The sequence below is a fragment of the Drosophila novamexicana genome, unplaced genomic scaffold (assembly GCF_003285875.2).
Source record: "Drosophila novamexicana strain 15010-1031.04,08,12 unplaced genomic scaffold, DnovRS2.1 tig00000739-arrow-arrow-pilon, whole genome shotgun sequence".
Lineage (NCBI taxonomy): Eukaryota > Metazoa > Arthropoda > Insecta > Diptera > Drosophilidae > Drosophila > Drosophila novamexicana.
In genome coordinates, this window is record NW_020824819.1 from 967,721 (window position 1) to 994,658 (window position 26,938).

The 26,938-nt window shown below is 43.3% G+C and overlaps 1 protein-coding gene across 1 annotated transcript; it reads right to left on the bottom strand.

Moving 5' to 3' along the window:
* Positions 1-199: 199 nt before the first annotated feature.
* LOC115763598 lies at positions 200-25,265 on the bottom strand. The gene is made up of 21 exons (XM_030706221.1): positions 25,193-25,265; positions 14,981-15,150; positions 13,826-14,580; positions 13,437-13,596; positions 13,126-13,369; positions 12,220-13,052; positions 10,455-12,157; positions 10,036-10,379; positions 9,770-9,980; positions 9,357-9,715; positions 7,335-9,300; positions 7,106-7,264; positions 5,502-7,045; positions 4,818-5,436; positions 2,481-4,746; positions 2,244-2,413; positions 2,087-2,185; positions 1,461-2,020; positions 1,175-1,375; positions 425-1,115; positions 200-368 (listed from the first exon to the last, which is right to left on the bottom strand). Exons 2-21 carry the CDS (start codon positions 15,057-15,059, stop codon positions 315-317), a joined length of 13,017 nt encoding a protein of 4,338 aa, XP_030562081.1. The 5' UTR covers positions 15,060-15,150; positions 25,193-25,265; the 3' UTR covers positions 200-314.
* Between the last annotated feature and the right edge of the window lie 1,673 nt (positions 25,266-26,938).

A 26,938-nucleotide genomic window follows, 5' to 3' on the forward strand; every position in this document is an offset into this window, starting at 1 on the left:
AGTGCACATTTACATATATATTTTGTTAAAATTGTAGTTTCCCGGAAACACCCATATCTATAACTCCAGCCCATCATCCAAGTTGATAGAATTCCTTCCAAGATAGGCATAAAAATAAAATACGGGTTTCAATACATACTGCATATATAATGTTCCGAAAGGAAGAAGTAAATAGTTGACTCAGTTCTGGGACTTTTCAGCATTATATTATTTATTTTTACAAAATATTGTTGAGTTTTTTGACAAAAACTACCTTTTGCCCCAAAATACGTAAAATTAATTAACTAATCAAATAAAAACTAAATCAAATGCGTTTAGGCATCTTCATCCAGTTCGTCCACATCCCAATCCCAGTTGGGGAAATCGTCCTAGAAAAACACAGCATTTGAGTCAGGTTCCTTATGTCGATTCAATGGCTACTTACATATTCGTCTAGGTTGCCTTTTTCCTCGGGTAAGGCACGCGGCGAACACGCCACATAGGCTACGCCCGAGTTGTGACCGGAGCACTCACAAGTTTGACTGCCTATAGGCGTGGCACTCTGGGCTACACGCTTGGCGAAAATGGTAGCAAGCCGCATAATCGGATACTTGCGCTCCGGCGCCAGTTTGCGTGCACTGAACACCGATCCGTTTGTCTCTAGCGCCAGCGGTGTGCAAATGCCCAAGTTGCTCTTGGGTATGTGCACCTGTTTCCGTGTTTCGGCATCGCCCTCGGGGAAGCGTTTCGAGTAGACCAGCTCTCTATCTAGGCCGAAGAAGTGGCGCAGTTTTCGCGTGCGCTCAAAATCGAATTCCGTGTCCGCTAAAATGTGCAGATTGACGCCCTCCTCCAGCATGAACTGCAATATGGAGGTGTAATCGAAGCGCATATCCTTAGCCGCACAGCTGCTGCACGACAGCAGGATGAAGGTTTTAGATACGCCGGGCCGGAAGTTCAGACGGGATGCTGTTGAAATGGCCATTAGGATATCGCTGCTGCTGCCATTGCCGGTATTTATGTGCGCGAAGTAATTGGCCAGCTGCTCGGGCTTCGATGTGAACACATTACGCTCATAGATAATGCTCCGCGGCCTGTCGTAAGGGGCAACGCCGCCAAATGCCACAACTGCATAGCTGGAAACGGAACACAGTTAAATGATAAACTATTGAAGCCTTCGGTTTGCTGAACTTACCGATTGTTGGTTAACTTGACAGCCTGCAATTGCTCCTCAATGCTGGAAACGACGCTCATAATGCTCTTGGACTCTTTGAGATTCTCATTGCAGGATTTGGCCTCCACAATGAAGACCACATCGCTGCTGCGTGGAATATCAGCGCCGCTCAGCTCCATAAATGTTCCCTCCGGCACATACGAGCCATTTGCCAACTGGCAGCTATAAATAACAATAATTAGTTGCAGCTTTAGTTTTAGTTTCAGGGGATTGCCCAAGCACAGGTGCATCACTGTACTTTACTCACAATATACACTGATCCGGCACACGCATGGGCACCTTAAGCGTGGTACAGGTCTCAATATAGGCCAGGGCAGCAGCACAAGCACCCTTTACGGCCGGATGACCAGGACGAATGGGCTGTGATTTCATGCCCAGATCCAGGCACATCTCATAAAAAGGTGCCGGTTCCACGACAGCACTGCAGGCGGACAGAATGCCCGAGCGGAAGAAATTGTTGCATATTTGGATGATTTCTTTTTTGGTTGGCTCAGTCCTAGCTAACTGAGTTTGCTGGCAGTGCTGCAGGCTCCAGGAGTCCGTGAACTGCTGCGTTTGATTCGTAATCAAGCTGTTGGACATGGTGTACTCATCGTAGGGCTCGTTATTGAGCGTGCCCAGCAATCCGGCCGTCCTGGCGAAGTACCACCCGCTCACCTCGAACCAGCACAGATCGAATTGCACATTGCAGTGCAGACTGAACTGTGTGTCCGAGATTATGGACAGAATGTCCAGCTCGCGATAAATATTAACCGCGCCCAATTTGAGTGGCAATATTGGCTGTGGATTGCCATTAACGCTGATGTGCTGTGGATGTGTGTGAAAAAACAGTTAGTTAACGAGTAGATAGAGTCCTCAACATGCATAGCTTACATCCGTGCCAAGATCTATCTCGATAAACTGTCCATTCGCTATGAAACTCAGCTTGCGCGTGGAAATTTCACCTGTTTCTTGACCAGTCAGCGGTTGCGTCTGCCAAGATGATCAAATATTAGTAATTAATTTAAATACATGTCACAAATTGTCGTACCGCTGGTTCCAGCAGCAGAGTAAAGTTGCGCTTGAAAAAGTCATGAGCCAACAAATAGCTGCACTGCCCATTGCGTCCACTACTGGCCAGTTGCTCAAAGTTCAGATTGAGACCCACAAAACGCTGGTCAAAGGTCATATAGTGGCGTGAGTCGATAAGCAAGGCGCGTGCTGTAAGGGCAAAGAGTTCACAATTAATCTCTACTTTCGGTTCTAGGCTAAATATCGCTTTACATACAGTAATAGGGTGGCAGCCAGGTCTTGGGATCTAGATGAGCGCGCATGTTGTACAGCTTCATGATGATGGACGAGTTTGTTTCGCTTAGGAAGCTCTGAACTTTGGAGAGCATTTTATACTCTGGAATCTCCTCGAATTTGGGTGTCTCATTGAACGCATGCCAGGACATGGGCAGCTTTTGTTCCAGATCAATAACGCCCACCTCCGGATCGAACACGAACTTGGTCTTGGCCTCTCTGTACATGTCCGCCGTTTCCAGGGCATTCATCGTATAGGTGCGGAGCTTGTTGCGCAACAGTCCGTATAGCTGATGAATGCGATACTCGAGCTGCAGCTCATCGGCAATCCACTCCAATTTGGCCACAATTTCGTTGTACTTTTGTACCACGATCTGAACCTGTTCAATCTTCTGCAGCTCTTTGATCTCTTGCCAGATTTCGGTGAGCACCTCGTTCAGCTCTGCGCCAAATGGCACCAGCTTAAAGTACTTCTCCTTGATAAAGTTCCAGGCCAGCGTCGAGTACTTTTTAATATTCGTGATGGCATCGTTCGCCTGTATATCCCTGTATAAGCGTTCCGCATCGGCAGTAAAACTGGACACCTTATTGAAATAGGGCGACTCGGCCAGCTCGTTGGTCCGTTTGTATATGAAGTCAAACACCTCCTTGCTCAGATCCCAAGCGCTTGTCTCTATAAAGCTGATGATCTTAAACATGTGTGGCTCGAATCGCTTGAGCACATTCTTCCAGTAGGTCTCCGCCAGATGCCAGAATTTGTGCCACAGGTTCTCAATGTACTTAATGAACTTGATGTGCAGCTCCTTGACAAACTTATCGTACTTCTCTATGCCCTTCTCCATGAGCGTTGAAATGTAGCTTAAGCTTTCGCCATGGAAGAAGCGACTGATTGCGTCCAGGACATTGTTGTAGGTCGTTTTTATAGTATCTATCAGCCACACAATGCTGTTACGCAGCGCCTTGCCTGAGTCACCCATGGCCTGCCACAGCTCAGAGAATATCTTTGGCAGCGACTCGATGTGATCCCTGATGGCCAGCTCATCCAGTATGGTCAGTGTAAAGTTGACTACATTTTTAATGTAGAAATCATTCGCCTCATACGACTGATTAACAAACAGGCGAAAATCGTTCAGATCCTCTTCCAATACGCTTAGCTGGCTGATGTCATCAATGAAATTTTTATTGTACTCCTTGGCCGTGCTCCAGATGACGCCCACCGAGTCCACAGATTCGGAGTAGACAGATTTAATCCAGAAATCAATGCCATCGGAGAAGGAGTTATATATGGAATTACCCACGCCATTGATCTTCTCGCGCAGCTCGTTCTTAATGCTCGGACGCCAGTGGAAGCGACCTGTGATGAGACGAGAATGGTTCATTTTCAAATAGGAGCTCACATCAATAATGCGGATTTCCTCGTAGTTGCGCCAGATGTCCAGATAACCACTGCGTGTGTCGGGTATATAGCCCACCATTTGCAGATTCTGGCTGGCATCCTCCGTCAGGTTGAAGTCCATGCGTGCCTTACGCTCCGCAACATTCACATAGACATAGCCCGTGTGATTTGTGTCCGGTGTATCCCAAATAGTCGCATTCAAGCCATATATAGGATACTGCGTGGTGGGCAGCAGCCACAGGCGCACCGTGTGGTATGGCGAGCGACGTTCGTATTCCACCTCACGCTTATTGAGATCCAGTAGAGCCAGGAACTTGCCATACATGGGGGAATAGTCGCGCTTGTAGTGCGCTGTCGTCTCCGTCTTGTAGTACGAGGGACGCGCGGCCAGTGTGCCATTCAGCTCTACGTCCAGCTCAGAGGCCGGATGATAGCCATACAGCTTGAACGTGTAGTTTGTGTGACCCAATTCATGGTATAAGTCCCGCAGCTGTGCGCCCAACGTAATCAACTGTTCGGGACTGTCAGAGTAGTTGATAGTCAGATGCGCCCGAAGTAGATCCCGCAAGCCACGATAGTATATGGCCCTGCAATCGATGTCCTTTTCGAGGTATGGATGAGCCACTGTCCAGCCAAATATTTGATGATCACGATCTCCCTTACGCAAAGGCTCCGCTTTCCAATGGAAGTTGCTGCGAATATTTCTGGACTCTTCATAACGCCCAGTGCCGGCCCAATTCAAGGCCAAGTCCGCGTTGAAATTCTTGTCGGTAAGGTAATACCAGCCAGACGCGGACAGATTGCGTTTGGGATAGAAGAGTTCCAGTGCAAAGCGCTGCGATTCATTGCCATTCTGAAAAGATTTCAATCGAGTGCTTATTAGCCTTAATATAATTTTTTGGGTATTATTCCCAAACCGCTTACCGTGCTAAAGTTGCCAAGCTCCAGGTTGTAGCCTATCCAGGCTGTCTCCGATAGCTCGATTTTGGTGTGCTGCTTGACAACTTGTGGATTGACATCCTCGTACCTTGTGGTCAGGACGACGGCACGATTAGGATGCACGGCCACAACCTTGAACTCCTGAGCAGTGAGCGTAGTCAGCACGTGCAGCTCTCCGGTTAGATTAAAGTTTTTCGTATTGCGCAGCTCGAAGAGTTCAATGTGTTTGATATCCCGCGCTCCAGCCGGATCCCGCATATCCCTTGAATTCACATAATGTATGCCCAGGGGCTTCATATCATTCTCCAGGGTAATGTCCGTTGTGTCCTTGTAGATGGGATGCTTCTGTAGCTCCACGCGCTTGTACTTGCCGTCTAGTATTTGTTGTGTGTTGTACACAACCTTCAGATTGCCCGAATCCAAGTTGGGACGTTCCTGCAAACCGTAGGAAACATCCCCACGATGCCTTGTGGTCAATGGTACTTCAATTTCGATGTTGCCATTGAGATTGTGGTTGGTGTTATCGCTGTCATAGTTGCTTCTCAGCTTGAAGAAGGCGCTGTCCTTGGGCCAATTGCAGCGAACATAACGATAGCTGTGTCCACTGTTAAAAAGATTCAATATTAGTCGGATCAGTTGGTTCATTAATTACAATTTGGTTCCACTTACCTTTTTGTGGTGAACTCGAAGTCTGTTTTGAACCAACTAACATTCAGGAAGGGTGTGCTGGAGTTCACCGCACCATGCATGTTGCTCAGGGAGTTAAAGGACACATCCAGATCGGATATGCGACGACTTGCCGGATAGTCCAGTGCACAGACCAAGTTATGGTATTCCGCATTGGGCTTGTCATAGTGACCGCTGATTCCAAACGTGTGCTCACCCTTGAACTTGGGTGTTGTCAGCTTCGCTTCGAACTCTCTGCGATTGTTTTGCTTTTGCAGCAGGGTAAAGTCACCCTCCACTATCGAAATATCCTGCTTCACTCCCCACTCCACATGAGCCAAGCCCTTTAGAGCATTAGTGTCATTGTGATAGTTGAGATGCGCTGAGAGCGTGCGCTGCGCTTCCAGCGCCTCGTAGCCGCCCAAGATGTAGATATCGGGATCTGTCAACTGTTTGCTTATAACATTGCCTCGATATTTGCAGCTCAGCTTATGAGTATCGCCAAGGGGCAGTGGCAGTTGGGTCAGCACATCGAAATCAAACTCGTCCGTGGACTTGTAGTGCAAGCTGCCGTTCACATCAAGATTCCATTTCGAATCGACGCTCAGACGTCCGCCTGTTTGCAGCTGCTGGAATGTTTTGCCTGGATTTAAGTATCTTGCGCTGGCGTGCACAATGCGTGGTTGGGCTTCGGGTCGTTCCATATAGCTCTCCAGTACAAGCTGCAGATTCTCAGCCAGAATCCAAGACCACAAGCAGCTGCCGCGTCCAATATGCTTGCCAATCTGATACTCGCCAACGATCTTGCCCCCGTCGGCGCGTACACCCACCTCGGAGTGAAGATGCACCGAGTCGATACCCAGCTGCTTCCAGGGTGTCTGCAGGTTCACATCGCCCACCACGCGTCCCTGCTCCTTTGGCACCAGATTTCCATAAAAATTAATCCGCGCTATTTCCGGTTCGGTGCTCTCCACCAATACAGAGAAGTCCATTGGTCCATTGCTGCCGCTGACGCTGTATCCGCCAGATACCTGGCACATTTTGCCATCCTCAATGGCGCTGAAAGAGAAGCGTATTTTCCTCGGGCCCGCCTCTTGTATGTTCAACTCAATGACGCCATCACGACCACCTGACTTGGGCTGGACACGCAGCGTGACATCTATGGGCAGGGTATCAATCATACGGACGACCCCCTTAACATCATATGTGGCCATGTTGCGATACAAGTTGCCGATGACATCATATCGTTTCGGATCGTTTTGATTGCGAACAATGGTGCCATGCATCGAGATATTTCTGTAGTTCTTCAGCGGTGTCCACACTTCAATATTGAACACATCCTTCTTCTTGTTAGCACGCGTACCATACGAAATGCTCTGACCATCGCGACTTAGGAAGTTCAAATCGACATTTAGCTGCGGACTAGATCCTTTGGTCGCCAGCACTGACGTGGAAGCCAGTTTCAGTGGCAGCATTGTGGTATGCACTTTGCCATTGACGTTGATATAATAGGCTGGATCAGTGTGCCAATCCGTTTCAATGTGCAGCTAGAGAGGATTGGGACAAGTTATTGGGCGGTTATGTTAAAGGTCGTTCGGGATAGTCACCTTATTGACGTTGCCATTGTCAGTGACCTGGAACCGTATGTCAATAATATTGTCCACAGCCGAAAAGTCCTTCTTAAAGTAGGCATTGCAAGCATAATGCGGAATGACGTTCGTTTCCAGCAAGATGCCCACTGAGGTTTCCAGGAAATTGTCCTCGTTCTAAAAGGAATTTCGGAATTATTGAGTCAGTTTATATAAGAACAGAAGGGTAGGGCATTTTGTGACTCACCTCTACAGCGGCAGCTAGGGAGAGATGTGTGTGAGCTGTCGTTGAGGTGATGTTGCCTTTGTAAGCATTGTCATCGAGCTCTACTTTGCCATTGATGTTGATTTCTGGCAGCTGCTCGTACGGCGTAATTAGTTTTAGTTGGACATTGTGCGCCTTGGGCCTGACATTGTCCACCACTTTGGTGTAGTTAAGCTCGAAGCCCATTTCCTGGGACTGCTTTTGGATATCGTTGACCATGAAGTGCACGCGCTGATAGAATGAATTAAAATACAAATCAATGTGATACTGAAATATGAACTTCAACTCGTTGGCCTCGGCGAACGGTGTGGACACGGTGAGCACATTGAGCACATTGATATAGTCGGGATAGTACAGACGATCTCTAAAGTCAACACGACCCTGGGGGAGCTGCACGCTGCCCAAAACGAAATACAAGTCCACATTCTCTTGTATATCCACTTCACCAATTATGGTGGGCCACGCCAAAGTGTCCACCTGGAAGTTGACAAAGTAGGAGATGTACTCATCCTCGTCTTCCTCCTCACCCTCTTCTAATATAGTTTTTGGTGGCTGGAAATCATCATCGAAGTGCAAGTCCAGCAGCATCTTTTGGCTGCTCAGTTGATTGACCAGCTTTGGCTTGGGATTGCCATTGATCTTGACGCCAAGCTTGTAGTGCGAGAACTTGCCGTGAAGCTTAAATATGAAGGTATCCCGCTTGAGTAGCTGCACAATAAATCCGTTTTCCTCGAAGCCCACCAATGGTGTGAACACCAGATACGAGTATTCAAAGTCAGTCATGTTGTCCATATGCCAGACCCCAGTAAAGCCCAAGGTCGCATTGTTCCAGATGCCACGCATGTCTACGCGCTCTGGATTTACTTTGGCCAAGAGGGCAGCTTGCTGGAAGCTCTCAATGGGCGTGGCCAAACTCAATTTAACATCAAAATCCAGTAGATTCTTTATGTCCGCTAACGCTTCAATGCCCAGTGCTGCAGTTGGCGCTCGCACCTCCGCCACAGCATGGCGCTTCTTCTCATTCAATCCAAGGCGTCCGTGTATGGTGCGGAACTTCTCCAGAGGTGTTGTTATGTTTATGATGAGCATATTATCCGTAAATTTTCTCACATACCCATCCATTGTGAGGGTAAACTCGCGAACTTCAAACTCCAGAGAGGCCGCTCCTTGCACCTGGCGCTGATCGTTCAGCATAAACACGGCCGCCAGCCCGCCCTTGCGATAACCCTCGAAGGGGCTGACAAGTGAGACTGTGCCGGAGATATTCTGATAGCGCTGATTTCGTACGAAGTCCCAATCGGACTTGATGCTGTAGGTGTTGAAGGTATCGTTCTGTCCCTTGTAACTCAGATAGAGATCTGTGTCGACTCTCTTAGGGTCCTGCCAGTGCACAGCCCGTACATTAATGGTGGGTATGTCTTTGATGGTGCTGTTGATGCCAAAGCGCACATCAAAGCTAACAAGCTGATCACGAAGGTCGTAATCGCTCTTATAGCCCAGCTGCAGTTTTTGATCTTCCGCCCAGGAAAGCGTCGAGTTAATCAATATTAAGTTGTGCATATTGTAAACACCAGCTCTCAGCGTGTTCGTACGCCAGCCCTCGAAGGGCGTGTTGATCTCCGCATGCAGCCAGTTGTGCAGGGTCTTGCCCGGCATAATGCCCGCATTATAGCTGAACTCAATAACTTCGGTTATGCTCCATGAGGCATGTGCCTTGCCATAATACTTGGGGCCACCCGTGTAGGCGTTAAAGCCGCAGTTAATTGTTCGTTCCGGATAGGTTACCATTACGTTGCCGTCGTAGTGCTTATTGCCCGGATTGTTATACTCGACGAGCAGGCCTAGGCGTTCCGAAGGATCACGATTGGCATCCCACTTCAGCTCTAGGGAAAGTTCCTTGCGTTTTTCAATGTTCAGCAGGCCCACTTTGATGTGTACATCACGAACTCTGGTGAAATTTAAATTGCTTATTAGATGGCTTTTGGCGTTGTGGCTTCAACTTACTTGTCCATGTGAATCTCCAGCTGCAACAGCTTTGGCTGCTCCGATAACAGTTTTGAATTGATCCAATAATCCTTTTCCTTGACCTTCAAGCGCACCTCGGCATTGGAATTGCGATTGTGAGCATTGGATGCATATTGTACGGTCAGTCCGTACGGATCCTTGCCGTATTTGGCCTGCAGATCGTAGAAGATCAGCAGCTGATTGCGTCTGTAAACAATGTTTAGCGAGGTCGTTTCAAACGAGGGACTCTCCACGATCATTTTCAAATGATGCAGTGCCTGCACACGCGAGCTGCGATCCTTGTAGTTGCCCTTAAGGGCTATCGAGTGACCCGTAAACCACGAACCATTGATGAACACCTAAAGCCGTAAAAGAACTGTAGTTAAATGTTGCTTCGACTACGCGTAACCAACCATATAATCCTTGGTTGCCTTCTCATTGACTTTCAGACTAGCTGTGCAGGAATTAAACTCCGGCACAGACACATTCATGTAGGCATCAATCACGAAGAGGCTGCGACGCGGCAAGTGTACGGAAAACAGCCCGGTTATCTCCTTTTCAGGCGCATACTTGAGACCCACGATAACATTGTGCTCGGTGCCGTTTTTACTGCGCTCCTCATGCCTGTGAAGTGAATAGCTATGTAAAGCAGATCGCTAGCGATTACGAATTTACCCACTTAACCAATATGCGGTAGTCGATCTTCGATCTGGGCAGCTTTAGCTCCAAGCTGGCGCGCGTGCGCGAGCCCTCCAAAATGGCATCTTCGGAGCTGGAACGCGCAAAGATAACCCTTACCATACTGGTGTGATTGGGATTGATATAGTTGGGTGCATTGTTGTAGGTCAGAACGCCCTCGGTATGTCCTTGTAGGCTGAGCCATGTGGCATTCGAGGCAAAGTTCAGTTTTGGATAGGCAGTTGTGCGTAGCTTCACATTTCCACGATATTCAGTTTTCGATTTATCGCCATTATTAACCAGACGACCTGCAAAGTTAATAGTTTCGATTTTGCTTGCCTGGAACTATAAATCGAATAGAAATGACTATGAGCAAAGGCATTGAAGGAGTTTATACGAATGCCAAAGTGTTGCACTTACCCTGTAATTCACGGTCATGTTTGTTGAGGTTGTGACTTCGGTTTGCACTATGTTGCCGCTGACCAGCGCCTGCAGCTTCTTTGTTTCAAAAGAGAGATCCACATCGTGCTGCTTAATACCGTTCTTCTCATTGATCTTGATGGAGCCGACCACCCCGGTAATCTTGACACCGTTGATGATCAAAAGCATGCGTGGCTTATAAATCCAGGCTGTAAAGTCCTGATAGCGTCTAAGCTCCATGGCCAGATCCAGTGATCGATTACCATTGTTGTCCAGATATACATCGAGGCGCCTGTATTCAGGATTGCCATCATAGCTGCATCCGGCGGATGCACGACTCTTGCCATTGACGAAGGCCACCGATGCATTGAAGGCATTCGATAGACTAGTCAAATTGGCCACCAGGATGCGTGGTATTTTCGAGCCAGGAGTGGTGAACACTAACGTAAAGTTGTTTTCCTCTTCCTGCTGATCCCAATTGTACTCAAATACATATTTCTTGGCGGTCAAATCGGATTTCTTGAGTATAAGACTAAAGTTGAGCGGACCAGATAGCAACAAACTGGGATAAGCGGCTGTCGCATTGCTCAGATCGGGCACACTATAATGCGAACACATTTGCAGTCCAATGGCACTGTCCAGCACGGGCCAGGTGCATGTGGAATTGGAGCTGCGCTTCTCAATTCCAGGCTGGGGCAAATCTCGATCGTGTTTAACAACCAGGAGCTCAGAGCGTGCGCTGAAGATTTCGTTTTTATCCTGCGGCAGGTTGAAGGAGAAGGAAATAAGATTGCGGCCACGCATCTTTAAGTTGGCCTCCACCTCTGAGTTGGAGTACAAATTGCTCTTGACTTTAATGCCCGACTGGCCCCAGTACATGTCTGTTTGCATCGTGGTAATGACATCCACGGACACAGATGGCTTAAAGCGTCCCTGCACGTCGAAATGCCAATCAACGTCCAATTTATCCAGATTGCCAGATATGCTCAGGTCCACAGAAGAAGCACCAAACGCGTGTATAGCCAGCGGCATACCCACAGCCAAAGGAACGCTATATGAGGCGTCCAAAAATACACGTGACTTTGTATAGCTGAAAGGCTTGCCGGACAGCAGCTTCTGTGCCTGGTAAAGGGGATTGAACTGTTTAATTAGCAGCGCCACCTCGGCCATGGACTCGATATTGTAATAGCGCAGATCGTTGCCAAAGACGCGCAGCCCAAACTGCGCACGGGGATTGTTGTAGTCGTATTTCAGCTTGTAGCCCAGTTGATCAACATTGCGATCGATGCCTTGTTTGCGTGCCGTTGCAGAGGCATCTGCGTTGCGTTTGGATCGCGTGGAGTCCTGCAGCTCCTCTTCGTATTCGTATTCGTGCTCTTCCTCCAACTCTGCGGTGTCGGCTGCTTTACGCTTCAGACGCAAGCTCTCCAAGCTGAGCAGATTCTCCAAGGTGTCATCCTCCTCTGCGCTCTCATTGCCCAGCCAGCGATTGAAAAAGGAGAGCTTCTTACGCAACAGCTCACCATTAAAAGGTCCCTTGGGCCCAAAAGCATTGGCCACCAGCTCCTCAAAGCCTTCGGCGCGTGCGCTGAACTCAAAGAAGTTGACAGATTGGCCAAATAGATCGGCGGTAAAATTAACACTGGCTATGCGCGGTAGGTAGGAATTGGTGCCAAAAATAAGATTTGCATCGGTTGTTGTGCCTGTAAAAGGGGAACATTTAAATATGATTATTGATAATTAAAGAATGTCATAATTCACATACCAAAATTATATTCATCAAAGAACAAGCTGTGCTCATAATTTCTCGAGAACTTGCGTATATCCATCTTGAACTTATCGGCGAGCTCATCGTTCAGCAGCAAGCCCTGCGCCTCAATGCGAACCGGTGAATTGGACTTGGCCAAATTAGTTAGATGAGACCAAACAAATGATCCAACCTGATTGATCTGCTCATGCTCTAGTATGGACTTGATTGCACCAATATATATATAATCTGGACAGCGCATGGTCTGCAAGTAGCTGTAGATGCGCAGCTCCGAATTGAACGTGTAGTTGCCATAGATGTCCAGGAAATAGCTGCGATACTTTAGGCAATTGACGCGCCTGAAGGCGAGAATGCTCTGCAGACGTATGTCCACTGGGACCACATTATCCTTAATAATCAGCTGCAATTGCTCCGCAAATCGGGCGGATAGAACTCCTATATTGCCCAGGCCTTTGAGCAGTATAATCAAACGCTCGCGCTGCTTGCGATCACCGCGATATCTTTTGAACTGACTGAGGATCTCCGTCTCCAGTAGATTGACAATTTGCGCAACCCTGAGATCCTCCTCGCAGTTTTCGTGATACTTGCAGTAGCTGTGCACAACAGCCGTGGCGCCCAGTGTGTACTCCGGGTCCAGTTTGTTTCTCGCATAGTCTAGAATGGTGTAGAAGGTTTCCAGTGTCTCCTTGTCGGGTCGTGTAATAAATGACAGCGAGGTCATCCAGCTGTGCGCCATTTCCTTAGATAGTTTCTCGTTCACAATTTGATCGCGCATCACTTGATAGGACGCAGTGCTTCCAATATAGGGCAGCGATTCGAGCACGTGGTTCCTGCAATTGATAAGCAAAGTAGCACCTTATCGCGTGACCTTCGCTAGGTTCAATGCCTTTGGAGGCTACTTACTTTCCCTGTGGGCAAATGCTCGCCGCACGCTGCAATAGCACAGTCAGCGTCTTGTAGTCGAGACTCTTTGAGGTTTGCAGAAAGTTTGTGAACACATCGATAAACTCGCGTTGTATATTGGGGAAGCCGACGGCGCACATTTGGACCAGTAGCTCACGGGCTGCCTTGATCTCATCATGGCTGGGCTTTACAGGCGGCGTGTGATCAAATATGAGCGCAGAACGCCTCTCAACCAGTTCGATATCTACGTTTTTTAGAGGGAAGAGATGATATAGGATTAGGCATGCCTTAAATATAATTGTACTACTTACTTTTCTCCAAAAATTCACTTAAGCTGTAGGTATCCTCGCCCTCCAGCCGCAGAGTGCTTCGCGTGGTGGTCAATGCGCCAGAGCTGCCATTCGAAAAGGGAACCAGCAGATGGCTCTCCATGCAACTGATCTCTCGGTAAACGTTGTTGTCAATGGTCAACTTAAAAAAGTAAAAGGTTACTGAAGACCTTCAAGATTTGGCAAGTGCTTTTCAGATATTATTTTAGCAATATTGAGATAAATCATTTTATGTAAATAATATTTTATCTGAACAAGGCTTATTTCTTGCTTATTTTTTATTTATTAGTTGGTTTTTATTTATTCACGAATAGCTTGGTTTCGAAATTTTGTTCTGTATTCATAAATTTGTATTTTGTTCAGGAACTTACATTGCAATAACTCTGAGAATTCAAGATGGGCCAAATGGTCTTGTCGTCCCGAAAAGTGTACGGCGTCGTTTGGAGCACTGATTGTGTGGCATAACGTCGTCGACACGAGGATATATCCTTGGTCTTGCGTATGGTCACATAGACGCTGTCGGTGGATTCCAGCGCATATTGCACTTGACAGTCGCCGGATACATCCGTCTCAGTGGTATTTAAGTCCACATCGAACCGCAGCATGGTGTTTTGAAAGCTGGACAGGATGCCCTTTTTAAAGTTCAGAACCCAAGGGGTCTCCAGCTCTGTGGGACAGACTTCGCTAATGAGACCATCGTGAAAGGCAAAGCGCAGCAGATTTTTAGTCAGGTCAATGGCCAAATCGCTGCTCTTGGGATGCATATTCTCGAAGTCTGGTAATGCTTCTTCATCATCTCGAGTAGTATCGCTGTTTATGCTATCATAGTAGTCATATACATCTTTGATGGGCTTTTCCTCAGAGCCAGCGCTGTCATTGCTGATTTCCTGCAACTTATCGTAAAGCTTGACGGTATTGATACGCAGATAGCCTTCACAGGGCTTGGGAAAGAAAATGTCCAAATTGGCCTTTAAAAACAGATCGGAACTGTTATCGCCGGAACCGGCGAATTCCGTACGCAATGCGACCGTATAATCATATTTGTAGACATTTTCACCATAGCCGAATTTCGAATTTGTCTTCTCACACTGCGGACGACCGCAGATTCGCGGATCCTTGAGTGGATCTGTGAATGGCAGAGCGAAATATCGTTAATTACAGTTTGAATATTTCAAAATTATTGATTAATTTAAATATTTGGCAATTATATTAGTTAAGCTTGGAATTGTGAGCTTAATTATTTGTTATATCATGACAGCGAGCCAAACAAAAGGTGCTGTGGTTCGGTTAATGGATCGAACAAAGCTTAGCCTCAAGGTTTCTAAGTTTTCTGCATCCATTAACCTAGCTTTTAGCTCAAACCTTAGTTATTTATTTCTTTTATCTTTATTTTTAAAGTAGAGCATTTTACTTTATTTTCAATATGCAGAATGCATAATTTCTTCATTTGATAGCCTGGTTCGAACCACTTAATGTACAATTATTTTGCTTTTATTTATTTTATATTATATTTATGTACAACTTACTTTCCCTTGCCGCCTGACTCTGAGCTATGATCAGCACCAAAAGCAGGCAGATAGCTGTCGGAGGATTTGTTGCGCCCATGGTGGGGGGCGTGGCTTGTTAGTGTCCCAACGTTATATATGGAAATTGTTTAGCTCGAACATGGAACAGCTGCTGTTGAATATTTATGTAGCTGTAAAGGGTATATAGAAAATTGCAATAATGATACTCAATTTTAATTATTCCAATTTAAATGTGTTTTACAATGCAAATTGCATTTATGCATATTAAAGTTTGCGGTTTGTGCTTTGGTTCACATAGGATTTCCCACAAACACACACACAAATTGAATTTCCACGAAAACTTCATTAGGCAAAAATTTGGTTTCAGTAAAGCTTATCAACTGCACTCGACTTTAATTATATAGATTTTACATCCGATTGGACAATGGGCGTGACTAGGAGCATTTCCCTGGCGACATGCTGACGCAGCCAAAAAACACATTTGTTGGGAGTGGGTTAGGGGGAGGCTGGTGGGAGGGGGTGGGGGTTGGGTGGAAAGCCTAGCAAGACGAGCCGTTACTTTTTGTAATATTTGCAAAATGATTTTGCACTCAAATAAGTTTTACACTTGTTGGCTTTGATTGCGGTTTGTTGGCCACGTCGTTGGCTCCTTTGAAGCTCTACTCATGCATGTGGGCGTGGCGGAAACATTCGCCCATTATTATAACGCCTTTTGCGTATTTCACTTTGTCCCAACGCAAAGCCAAAGCAAATCAATTGAATTTCCACTTGATTCAACATAAAACACAGAAATCCAAATAAAAAAAATTATAAAACCCGCCAACAATAAAAAAAAAAACTCAGTCGAAGACCCAGCCAAACGCAGCAGCCCTTCATCATTAATTCCAGCAATAAAGTGGGAACAAATCGTGGCATAGGAGGTTGGAGGCGGGTAGCGGGACTTACGACATTACGATTGATGCCAACTGTTGTTTGCATTTGCATTTGATTTTAGAGCAGGGAAAAAATTGTGAAGGTTGTTGTTTTTTTGCACCCCCTTTGCCTTTGTTTTGCTCTTTGCACTTTGCGATGCATATAAATCGTAGCTACAGTTGTGGTTGGGTCGGATTCCTGGTTTTGTGCTGCTTCCAGTCCGAGAACTGGTTCTAGTCCTGGTTACTGGCTGCTGTTGGATGTTTGCTGACAATGATTGCGGGGCTGCAAGAAACAGCAAAAGCACTTAACACTTTTTTTGGCGTGCGCTCCGGGTGTATGTGACCTGCATATGCATTCATACATACATACATACATACATACATACATACATACACATACAAGTACTCACATGCATGCGTAAGCATAGATATACATATATGAATGTGCATGTGTGTGAGTGTGTGTGCATATCAATTCTTTATAGCTTAGACTGGTTTAGGTAGTCTGTCAAAATGTTTGTATGCGGCTGTCACAGATTGCATTTCATCGGGCTAGTGCTTACATGAAGGGTGAATAATGATTACAAGTCGTCCCGACGACGGATTTGTCGCTAAATTGCGTTTCCATGCCAGTTTTATTACTGAAATTACAATTTATACGAAAGGAGACGAAAGCGCGCGTTTACTGTAGTATAGGGTTGCCAGATGTCTCAAGTCTATGCATGCAATGATAATAGCAGACAATTAATACTGGCTTGTTGGGGTAAGGCTTCTTTAATTTTATTTAGTATATACAAATTAAAAACACATGTCTATTATCGTTGTGAAACCAATACGGGAGTTTGATTACAAATATTTAGGTGTGACGTACATTATGATCGCTCGCCAAATGCACTGAGCAGCATAAGTGTTGGAAATGGCGCTTATTAGTCAAATCTGTAATCAATTGGGCAGCACTTGCACAATGTTTTGATAAATTATGAAATACATAAGTGCGTATTGTAAAAGTAAATTGAATTTGGAGGAAGAGCAATGCTTACAAGTTGTTACGAAAGTTAAACTCACTCAGAACGAAAACAATAACAACATACTACTGCCGCACCTTGAACACAATTAATTGCTAATTAAAATCCCAGAGCCAAAGTGTGTGTGCTTGCTACTGCTGTGTATGTATGTACATATGTACATATATGTTTATGTGTAAATTTCATGAAATGCGAGCTGCAGTAAACAAACTAAAAACTATTACTATAACTCTATTGTCGATGTCTATTTTATTATCTGCGTACCCGTTAGCGACCCCCGCTCCGGTTATCCCCCGCCCGCCGCTTGTCCAGTGCAAATCAGATAAGCGGCTTTTCTGTCGCGCGCGCAATCACAGCCAGTGCAAAATATACATGTGTGTGTGTGTGTGTGTGTGTACATACATATGTACGTGCATATACTGTATGATGGAAATAGTCTGTAATATGGAAACGCTGAGACCCTAATTTAATTTGCTTAGGGTTTCAGTGGTTTTCCATGCAATAATAATGATCAGGCAAGTTCTCCTCAGATGTGCTTTAAGCGTTGTATGCTGCACACTTGATTCTCAAGGAAAACTCAATTACTGCAGATAACGAAGGTAAGTACAGCAAATGCAGTGCAGGTTGTGTGATACATTTCAATCATTTATGAAAAAAATTATTGATTAAATTATTATAAATTGTATTTTTATGCAAGAACTTTATTCTCGACCATAGCAGCTTTTTATATGATATACACTCTCTAAAGCTTAAAAATATAAAATTTAGGAAAGATTAAGCGTCATTTTGCATAATCGAATACTTAAAAAGTTTTGTTATTCCTATTAATTCGTATATTTTGGTTCGCCCCACAACAATTAATTGACTCTATTTGAATCAACATCAAAGTAAGACGAAATGGGAATACAATTAATTTTGTACAAATATGAAAGTAGGGTATCCACGCTTAACGTTATGCTGAACACGATATTGTTATTTGAATATTATATGTTTTTCCAATGGAACTTTCCTCCCTTTGTCTCTGACTTATTGATCTGATAGTTTTAGTTTGACAATGCCTTCTTGGCAATTGGCCATACTTTGTGAATGGAAAGGACTACTCAAACATGCCAATAAAATGCTCAAAAATAAACCAAAAAAAAAACGTAAAGAAAGCATTAAAAGCAAATGTGCACATACATAAATCGCTTGTCATCTAATGCCGAACGAACTTTGACCATCCTAATGCAAGCAGCACAAACAAAATTTCGGTTGTTTGGTCAAAGCCAGAAGCCCAAGCGCCATTTGTTTTCATATTTTCTTTGCCCACCCACTTTAGTGGGATACACCCAAGCACACACACACACACATATACACTTTCGCAGTGTAGCATTTTCCCGGCATGGCAAACATTTTTGTAGAAAATGCAATTTCCAAGCGAAGGTGAAGTTGAGTTAAGAGCTGTTTTTGGAGGCAGAGGAAGCAGCCAAGTTCACATACACAGATAGAAACTTTAGCAGATTGTTAGCGAGTGTAAAAACAACAAAAAACATCATAATTTCTAGCAACGAACTGCATGTACTCTGCCAAATCTTTTATCTGCCAAAAAACGTTAAAATTAACAAAAACTCCTATTAAAAAAGCTATATAATAAGTGCGTACTAGTTGGAATTATCTAGCTCTGTTTTTGGTTCCTTAACATCCTAAATATTAGCTATTCGCCTGTGGTTTGTTTGTTTTCCGAAGAATTTTATAGTTCAGACGAAGATTAAGAACGTGCACTGCCATGGAATGTGTTGAAATTAGTTTCTTTAAAGATCATAAATATTAAGTCGGTGGTAGGATAAGTCGACTTCCGCATTTTCAACTTGAATTCAATAAAGCGGCGTCTAAGTGATCTGTGGTTAAACACATGAAACATATTGAAAAGCTCCACTAAACAATGGGTAAGATAAAAATGCAGCATTTTTTATGCACGCTGCTTTCTTCTGCTGGCAGCAGTTATTGAAAAATATTGTTGAATATTCCTCTGAATGTAGCCCTGCGATAGTGTATGAGAAATGTACAAATTTTATACAAGCATAAATTCTCAACCAAATGCAATTACGTTTGCTGCAACAACTTGCAGCGCGGCGCGGCATTGGGGGCAGATACAATGGTGAAGAGTTAAGGGTCTTATGCATGAGTAACTAGGGGGCAGGGAGGTGGCATGCGCGAGGCACACACATGTATGCATGCATACGCATGTTTGAATGTCGGGAACTGCGACGGAACGCAAATCTAATAGCGAAGAAAGTTGCATATGCAAACAGCATCAGCTTCAGCATCAGCATCAGCTTTGAAGAGTTGCTGCTACCAATTATATTGAAGTTCATGCATTCCCATGGAAGCTGGGAACAGTGCCTGTTACTACCATGGTCATGTCTATCTTAACGCTTATTGAAAGCTCGAGTGCAGCACAACAATAACAAAAACAAGTACAACCACAATTGGAAGCATGAATTTGTTGCACAGAACTGCAAAGCTGTTTGTGCCACAAACGCTGACCCCTTTGCCCCGCCCTGTAATGCGCTGTGCAAGAAGAGAAACAAAAAATGTACCCAATATGCGTTTGCAGCGGCTTCTATTACTTTTTCAGCAAAATTTTGCCATGCTACCTGGCTCAGTGTGGGCGCTACGCTCGTTGCGCCTAGGCGCCTTGTTATTGTTGGCGCTGCTCCATTGTTTTTGTTGGTTCAGCAGGAAGGCAGGCCATCCCGGCTAACCGGCTGACTGGTCCTAATGGCTTCCAAATGGGCGCCACGTTTCGTCATTGCCTTCACGTAACCCGCCCAGTGCCTGCTTGCATGTATGCAATGCATTTTTTTCCATGTTCAATAAGGACAAAGGGCTCCAGGGTGTAAATTGCGAGTATGGGTTGTCTGTATGGCTGTGGGTGTGGGTGGGTGTCAGTGTGTGAGATGTACCGGCTGCAGGTGCTCTGTTCCATTGCTGGCTTCCATTGGGGCCGGGCGAGAAATGGCAAAATTGAAAATTATGTGTATCACTTGAAAAATGGCTAATAAACGAGATTAAAATTGCCAGCGGCGTGATTTTCAGTTTCTGCTGCAGCTGCAGTTGCCGGAGAATGTATTCAATGTGAAATTGCAAGAGAATGCGTATAAATTATAGTCCAATCGGCAATATGCGTTCGATTACAGTAAGGGAAACGATATCAAACAGAGAGTAGTTACGCAAATTGTTTTTCTTAAAATCCAACATGTTCGGTTTTAGTGAACAATATGAAAGAAAACGAATTTTCTATGGCTGAAGCTTAAATACCATTGCAGTAATATTTTTCAAGCAATAACGTTTTGTCGAAAGATTGCGGCTGTTAGTGCTACATGATATTTAAGTCTGATAGGGAAAAAAGAGAGCGATTGAAAGTATGATAAAGAAAAAGAGAAAAAGAGAAAAAGAGAAAAAGAGAAAAAGAGAAACAGAGAGAGAGAGAGAGGGAGAGAGAGCGAGTGAGAGTGTGAGAGAGAGGCAGAGCGAGAGAGAGGGTGTAAGAAGGTTGCATTATACCCTCGACAAAGGAAAGCTGCCTAGTACCAGCTGAATTTTGTAAAATCATCTTGAAAGGTAAGACTTGCCACACTTTCTGCCTATAGGTTTTTCCTTCAAACGCTTCAGAACTGAGCAGCACGTGCATAAATCAATTAGAGGCCGTATAAAACTCTGAAAACTTGGCTTACGTAAAACACAACTCTTAAACTGGGGTTGGCAGAGAGGCAGCTAACAACTTAAGGCCATAATTTTTTTTAATTACAACGCCATGGGAACTAAGTTTAACCAAAACGAGAACCACATGACAAAACTGGAATAAAAAAAACTAAGTAGCCTAACGACTGTGGTCAGTAACGCAACAAGGCGAAAAGGCAGGCGGTATATGCCAACGATTTAAGCCACATAAAAACGGCAAACAGCCAGGCCAAAAGAGCCAGACAAACTGGCAAAGGCCGAGCAGAGAGTTAGCCAAATTGCTGGCAAGGCAGGCGATAAATGCTTGGGAACACCTTGGCCCAGGCGTTAGACGCCCGACTCGTTGCCAGCTGCATGTCTCCAATGGGAACACCGTAGCCGGATATTTTTACTTTTCAAATAAATTTGCATAATTTTTTTTTTTCACTCCCTGTGATCGCTGTGCAAATGTGCAAAGCGGGAGCTGGCATCGGAATCTAAGTGAGCATTTCCAAATTATGCAAATGTTTGCAAGGGTCTGATTCTGCCAGTGTACAACAGTGCGTATGCGTATTGATTTGAAGCACTAAACGGCAAAGGGAATGGCAAGCAAGTCCCTTGCCAGAGTCAGAGCCCCAGCCCCGTGCAATGAACTATGAGAAACTTTTGTACGCACACATGCGGAATCATCCTCTCATTTGATAATTACACTGCTCAGTGTGGTGTGCATGTGTGTGTGTGTGTGCATTAAAAGCATATAGTACAAGTACTTAGCAACTGATGTAATTGAAGAGGGCCTGGAGGCTAGTTGCGTGTTGGGGATTATAATGTGAGCTGGCCAATATGTTGGCCCTAAGCTCAGCTCAGCTCGTGTCTGCATTTGTGCCAAGCAACACTACAAATTTCATATTTATTTATGTGTGAGTCTACTTAATTTGTGCACATTGAATATTTATTTACCTGAATAAATTTGAATCTAGTAAAGCCAATTAGGATGTTGTCTCAAATAGCCTATAAACTAATAGCTTCATTGTTGTCGGACATGTGTGCTTTTTGTTTAAATTGAATAGAGTTCTTTTTACTGGCTTAATTGGTGAGACATTTATATATAATCTCTAAAAAGCCTAAAATTCATATATAAAATAGTTCATGCTTCTTTCAGCTCAGATTTCTGTGCGTCAAATCTGTATTTATTTCTATTTTATTTGCATTTTTAGGAAAAACTATAAAATATCGTATGGGATTTTGAATATTGTTACAATAACAATTTTAAATAATTAAAATAGTTAAATTAAATAAAATGCATAAACATATAAATACACAAACATTTATCCGCATACATATGAGTTTTTTCAAACTTTTATACATTTTTTTTCTGAGCTCACCCCACATAAGTTTTTGTGTGTGGTATGTATATAAATTTTAAATTGTTGGCCAACTTTGCTATTGTTTTGATACTATTTTGTGGTTATTCGATACGCTGGAGCTTGGTCTGAATGCTAAAAATATTGCGTGAAATATTTAAGTATTTGCTGCTGCTCATTTGTAATACAATTTTGGAAACTCTTGTAACCAAATATAAACACCAGCTTCTCGTTTATTGATATCAACTAGCAGGCACTTTGGCACAGATCATTTTGTTAAAATTTATCTAACTGGCAGAGGGTAGCATATCTCTCCCTCAAGAATGCACATATATTCTGCTCAATACGACGATCTGATCTAACCATATCCGTCCCCACGTCTGTTAAAATGCTTCACTTTCGGAAACTATAAGAGTATGAGAGTTGAAATTTTAAACATATATATTTTTATACATATGTAATCGAGTATATCAGCATCAAGACCTTTCCAGCCAGTCACGGCGATCATAAAGCATAAATTCATATTGAATAACGTATTTCCCCTAGTGATGGCATGTGTAAATATATTTCTTTTGGTGCATTTATGTATTTAAGTGCATTTTTTATATATAGCAGAAGATTCAAACATTTGTAACTGCTTAACGCTGAATTAAGTGTATTTCGTAGAAACTATGATAGAAGTAAGGACAAACATACTTTAATAGTATCCTGTCTACGGGTTATCCCAAAATCCCATCGAATACTCTGCTTATTCATATTAAACATGTTTGTGAGCATTCTCATTGCCTCTTTAACTTCCGCTTAGTTTAAGCCGTTGCCTTAAATCAAACATGACACAAATCGTTTCACATTAAGCCCACAGCTCAGCTAGTTCCTTCGGCAAATTCACAGCTAAATCCATCACTCCATCTTGTTGTAAGGCCGGAGGTGAGCATATTTCTGTTTTCCGCCAAGGTGTTGCCTGCTTAGTTAAATGTGTCGCCACGTGTCTACACGCTCCTCCACTCCTGCCGTCATAGCTTAGCGGCCTTCGGGTTAAAGTAGATTGATGCGCTAAGCAGACAACGTTGCGGCAGCCGCAAATTATGTCAAATGTTGCACACAAATATCAAGAAAAAATACTCCTAACCAACAAGTGGGCAATTTTACCATGAAATTAAATAATTGCCTGTGGCTCTAGCTTTAATACGATGAAAGAACACAGAACAAAGGCGACGAGTTTGCCAAAGAGGAAAAACCATGTACTTTTTTTTCCTGGGGCGCTGCTTTTACCTGTTTCCACAACTGCATCTTTGAATGTCACTTTACATTTGTCGCTTTCGCATGTAGGGACAGTACACACACACACACACACACACACACACACACACGCACAAGCGCAGAGTGCAATGCAATTTTCGGCCCAACAATCATACGCCGCGTGAAACCGGAAAAAAACACACCTGAATAGGGGAAAAAAAGGGACTGCATGCTCCTTTGTTGGAATTGCTGTCTTTTACTTGGGCTCCATTGTCTTTTCGCCACTTGTGCGCACAATTTTGGGAACTTAAGCAAAGTGAACGAGTTGCAGTTAGTTGGCTTGCTGAACAAGTGCTCCACACGTATACGTACGTATAACACAGCATGTCTTCTGCAGTTGACAGCAGCTTAAGAGGGTGTGAAGTATTCGGGCAATAACTATCTTATGCGCCAGTAACAGTCATAACTTATTCGGAACACATGCATATGTGAAAAGTTTGGTATAGGAAATCTGTTTAATTATGGTGAAAATAATTTGAAATATATTTAACTTGATTAGAAAAACAATGCTAAATAGGGTTATAACTTGGGGCTTTTATGTTGCTAATCAGCTCTTTTAGTGTGAACATTTATCAATTTAAATATAGAAAAAGCCTAATCATTCTGATTTGTATTTTTTGTGACATGATTCAGTATTTAATGAGTTTTAGACTTTCTATTAGAATCAGCAAAAGTTTATTTGTTATTGAAATGTTCATTAAGCTAGGGAAACTATTTTTAAAAAAATACTTTTTAATCTCGTGTTAAATTTTTGAAGAGCCTTCCATATCTATAAGTCTCTTCTTATAATTATCAGAAATATAAAAGAGTTTTTGTTAATTTCAAACATGGCTAAGATTTAAGAAATGAACTGAAAGTTTATTGGGTAATGTAAATGTTTCTCAGCGAGTTTTCATCAAAATTTCCTTAGAATATCAAAATAAATTATCAAATAGATCTTATTTACAAAAACATCACATTTACAAAGATATGCATGCGCATGTTCACGTAAATTGTAATTATTGTTGTCATATTCAAATTGAGAGAAATTCTTTAAATATAGTTTTAAAGTTTCTAAAATATGATTTGATGTGTCTTTCACTTAGCTGCTTTGATCCCATCGAAGCATTATGTCAATTAAAACCACTTATCAGCCTAGACATTAACACGTTTTGCCAATTATTATATTTCAGTGCAAATAGAACACTTTTTGCAAGGAACTATTTCGTTTTCAATTTGTTGAAACACACTTTTGCTTAGTTTTGCATATTTCTTGTTTGTTTGTCTAAGGCACATGTGAGCAATAAATTTTGCATCTCGTTCGATTGTTGCAGCGAGAAGATTGTAGTATCTCTCGCAGTTTGTTATCACACAAAAACACAGAGGGAAGACAAGACACACAGCGATAATTTCATATTTATAAAACTTATGTAGAAGTATTTTCAGTTTTCATTGTTGAACTTTTGAACTGTCTTATCGGCTTTTGACTGATGCCAGCGCTAACACGTTGATTTTTTTGTTGAAAAAATTCGTTTGCATGTGGCAACTTTTTCAATTTTTTAAGGTTATTTTCCAGCTTTTCTAATTAATACGTGAGTGTGCTGCAGTTTTATGTTTTTGATGCAGTTTTGCATAGTTTCGGGCGTTTTTCAAAGTTATATCTTTGGATTTAATGGTAGTTAGGCAGTTTTTCCACTCAGTTATACACGATTTTTCACATTTGAATGCATTTGGCAGATGCAATAAAAAAGAAGAAACTCATTAATGAGCCCTGAAAGCACTTCCGGTCTGTTGGACACGCGATTGTTGTGTGCAACTGGCGCCATTTTGAACGGTTGTCGGTTAACGGCTTAGCCGTCAACAATGCGACGGCGCAACAGGATGAAATACAAGAGCCCGTACGGGCAGCAACTGCAAAATTATCCTTACTTCCGGCTAACGCGTCGAACCCTTTGCGACTCTCGACTTTCGACTCTTCCACTCTGAACTGCGTCCGCTGTGCACGAAGCGGCAAATACGAATGAGCTGCTGCTTGCCCGCTGCTGATGTTGGGAGCCAGAATCCGTGTCCGTGTCGACTCGTGCTGAACCCGACGACCGCACACACACACACATGCACACACACACACACACACACACACACACACACACACACACACACACACACACACACACACACACACACACACACACACACACACACACATCCGAAGAGACAAAGCTGATTTGAAGTCTCGGTCCCGGCTCGGCTCCTACAGAGATAGCGCTACAATCGTTGTCGCTGTCGCTGCCCATTTTCCAGCATCTTTTCGGTTTCGGCTTACATTGAGTATGTCGTGAATGAACTGAATGTGAATGAAAATTGCGGCGCGTATATCAAGCCGAGGCTGAAACGCATGCCATGTGCCATTCTAATGGCTGTCAGTTTGTATTATCATCGGCACTATCGCGCTGACATATATCTACTTACATATTACATATATCTGCCATATATCTGTGCCTATGCCATCTAGCTGTCCATATATCAAGGACCGCCAGCAGCAGAAACTGCGGCGACTTCTCTGTTTTGATTTGATTTGATTTCATTCGGTTTCGCTTCGGTTTTCGTATGTCAACTGACGTCCGCTTTTTTGCTTATCAGTTTGGACTTTATGTTATTTATTTTGCTCTGTCTTGTCTCTCTGCCCCGCTGGGCGCGTATTTATTTTGTAGTAAAATCAACAGCCACCACCCCAGTCAAACAGTCAGCCAGAACGAACAGCGCATCAATAGCGATAGCAACTTCCATGGCAGTAGCTGACGGGTATTTGCTACAATTGGCTGTGAATGCGTATTTTGGAATGTTCCTGACAGTTCCAAATATGTTTGATAACGTTGTCAGAGGACCCTCCTGATCAGCACGACAAGTTGCACCTGTCCGTCCGTCCGTTCAGCCTTTGACTGTGCTCTTCTATCAAACTTGCCATGCATAGCTTTTAAACAGTTTATGGATTATCACATTAGTGTTTAAGGGTATTTGCTAGCATAAATACACTTAAACCAAGAATAAGCCGCCTTTTATGTAGATCTCATTCAGCACAGAACAGTTGAGATCAGAGCGTAAGCGATTAATAAAATAAAGAGAAAGTTTAAGCAAGTAAAACAGTTTCTAATATCACAATTTTTAACTATATCTCTAGTGTACAGTCTTTTGCTTGGAGCATACCAGAAGGTACTGATCCCTTTAATATATTGTATGCAATGCTTTGCTGGAAAAACACACTTCCGAATTTAAGAGCTTTAACTCAAAGCTAGACTAATAAACGGAACAAAATGTGATTTTCAGCACAATTTGTTATCTGTCTTAATTAATATTTACAATATAAAATGTGTATAACTAAAAAAATATATATATTATGTTTAGTATACATAAAGAAGACTTTTTATTAAGAAGCGCACGTGTGATTCTTTTTAATATGCCGACCCTTAGGCGATTCATGAATTTGATTTTTTTTATTATTGTATATAAATTGTAATTTAATATAATTTTGATGCCTTACTCTCTCTTATTGCTCTAATTTATGTGTTTGATTTTTTGAACCTTGTTACAAATTGCTTGACAATAATTTTTTTGGGCCAATTAAATTGTGAGAGTGATGTGTAATTATGTTACCTTTGTATGCGTGTATTATTTAAT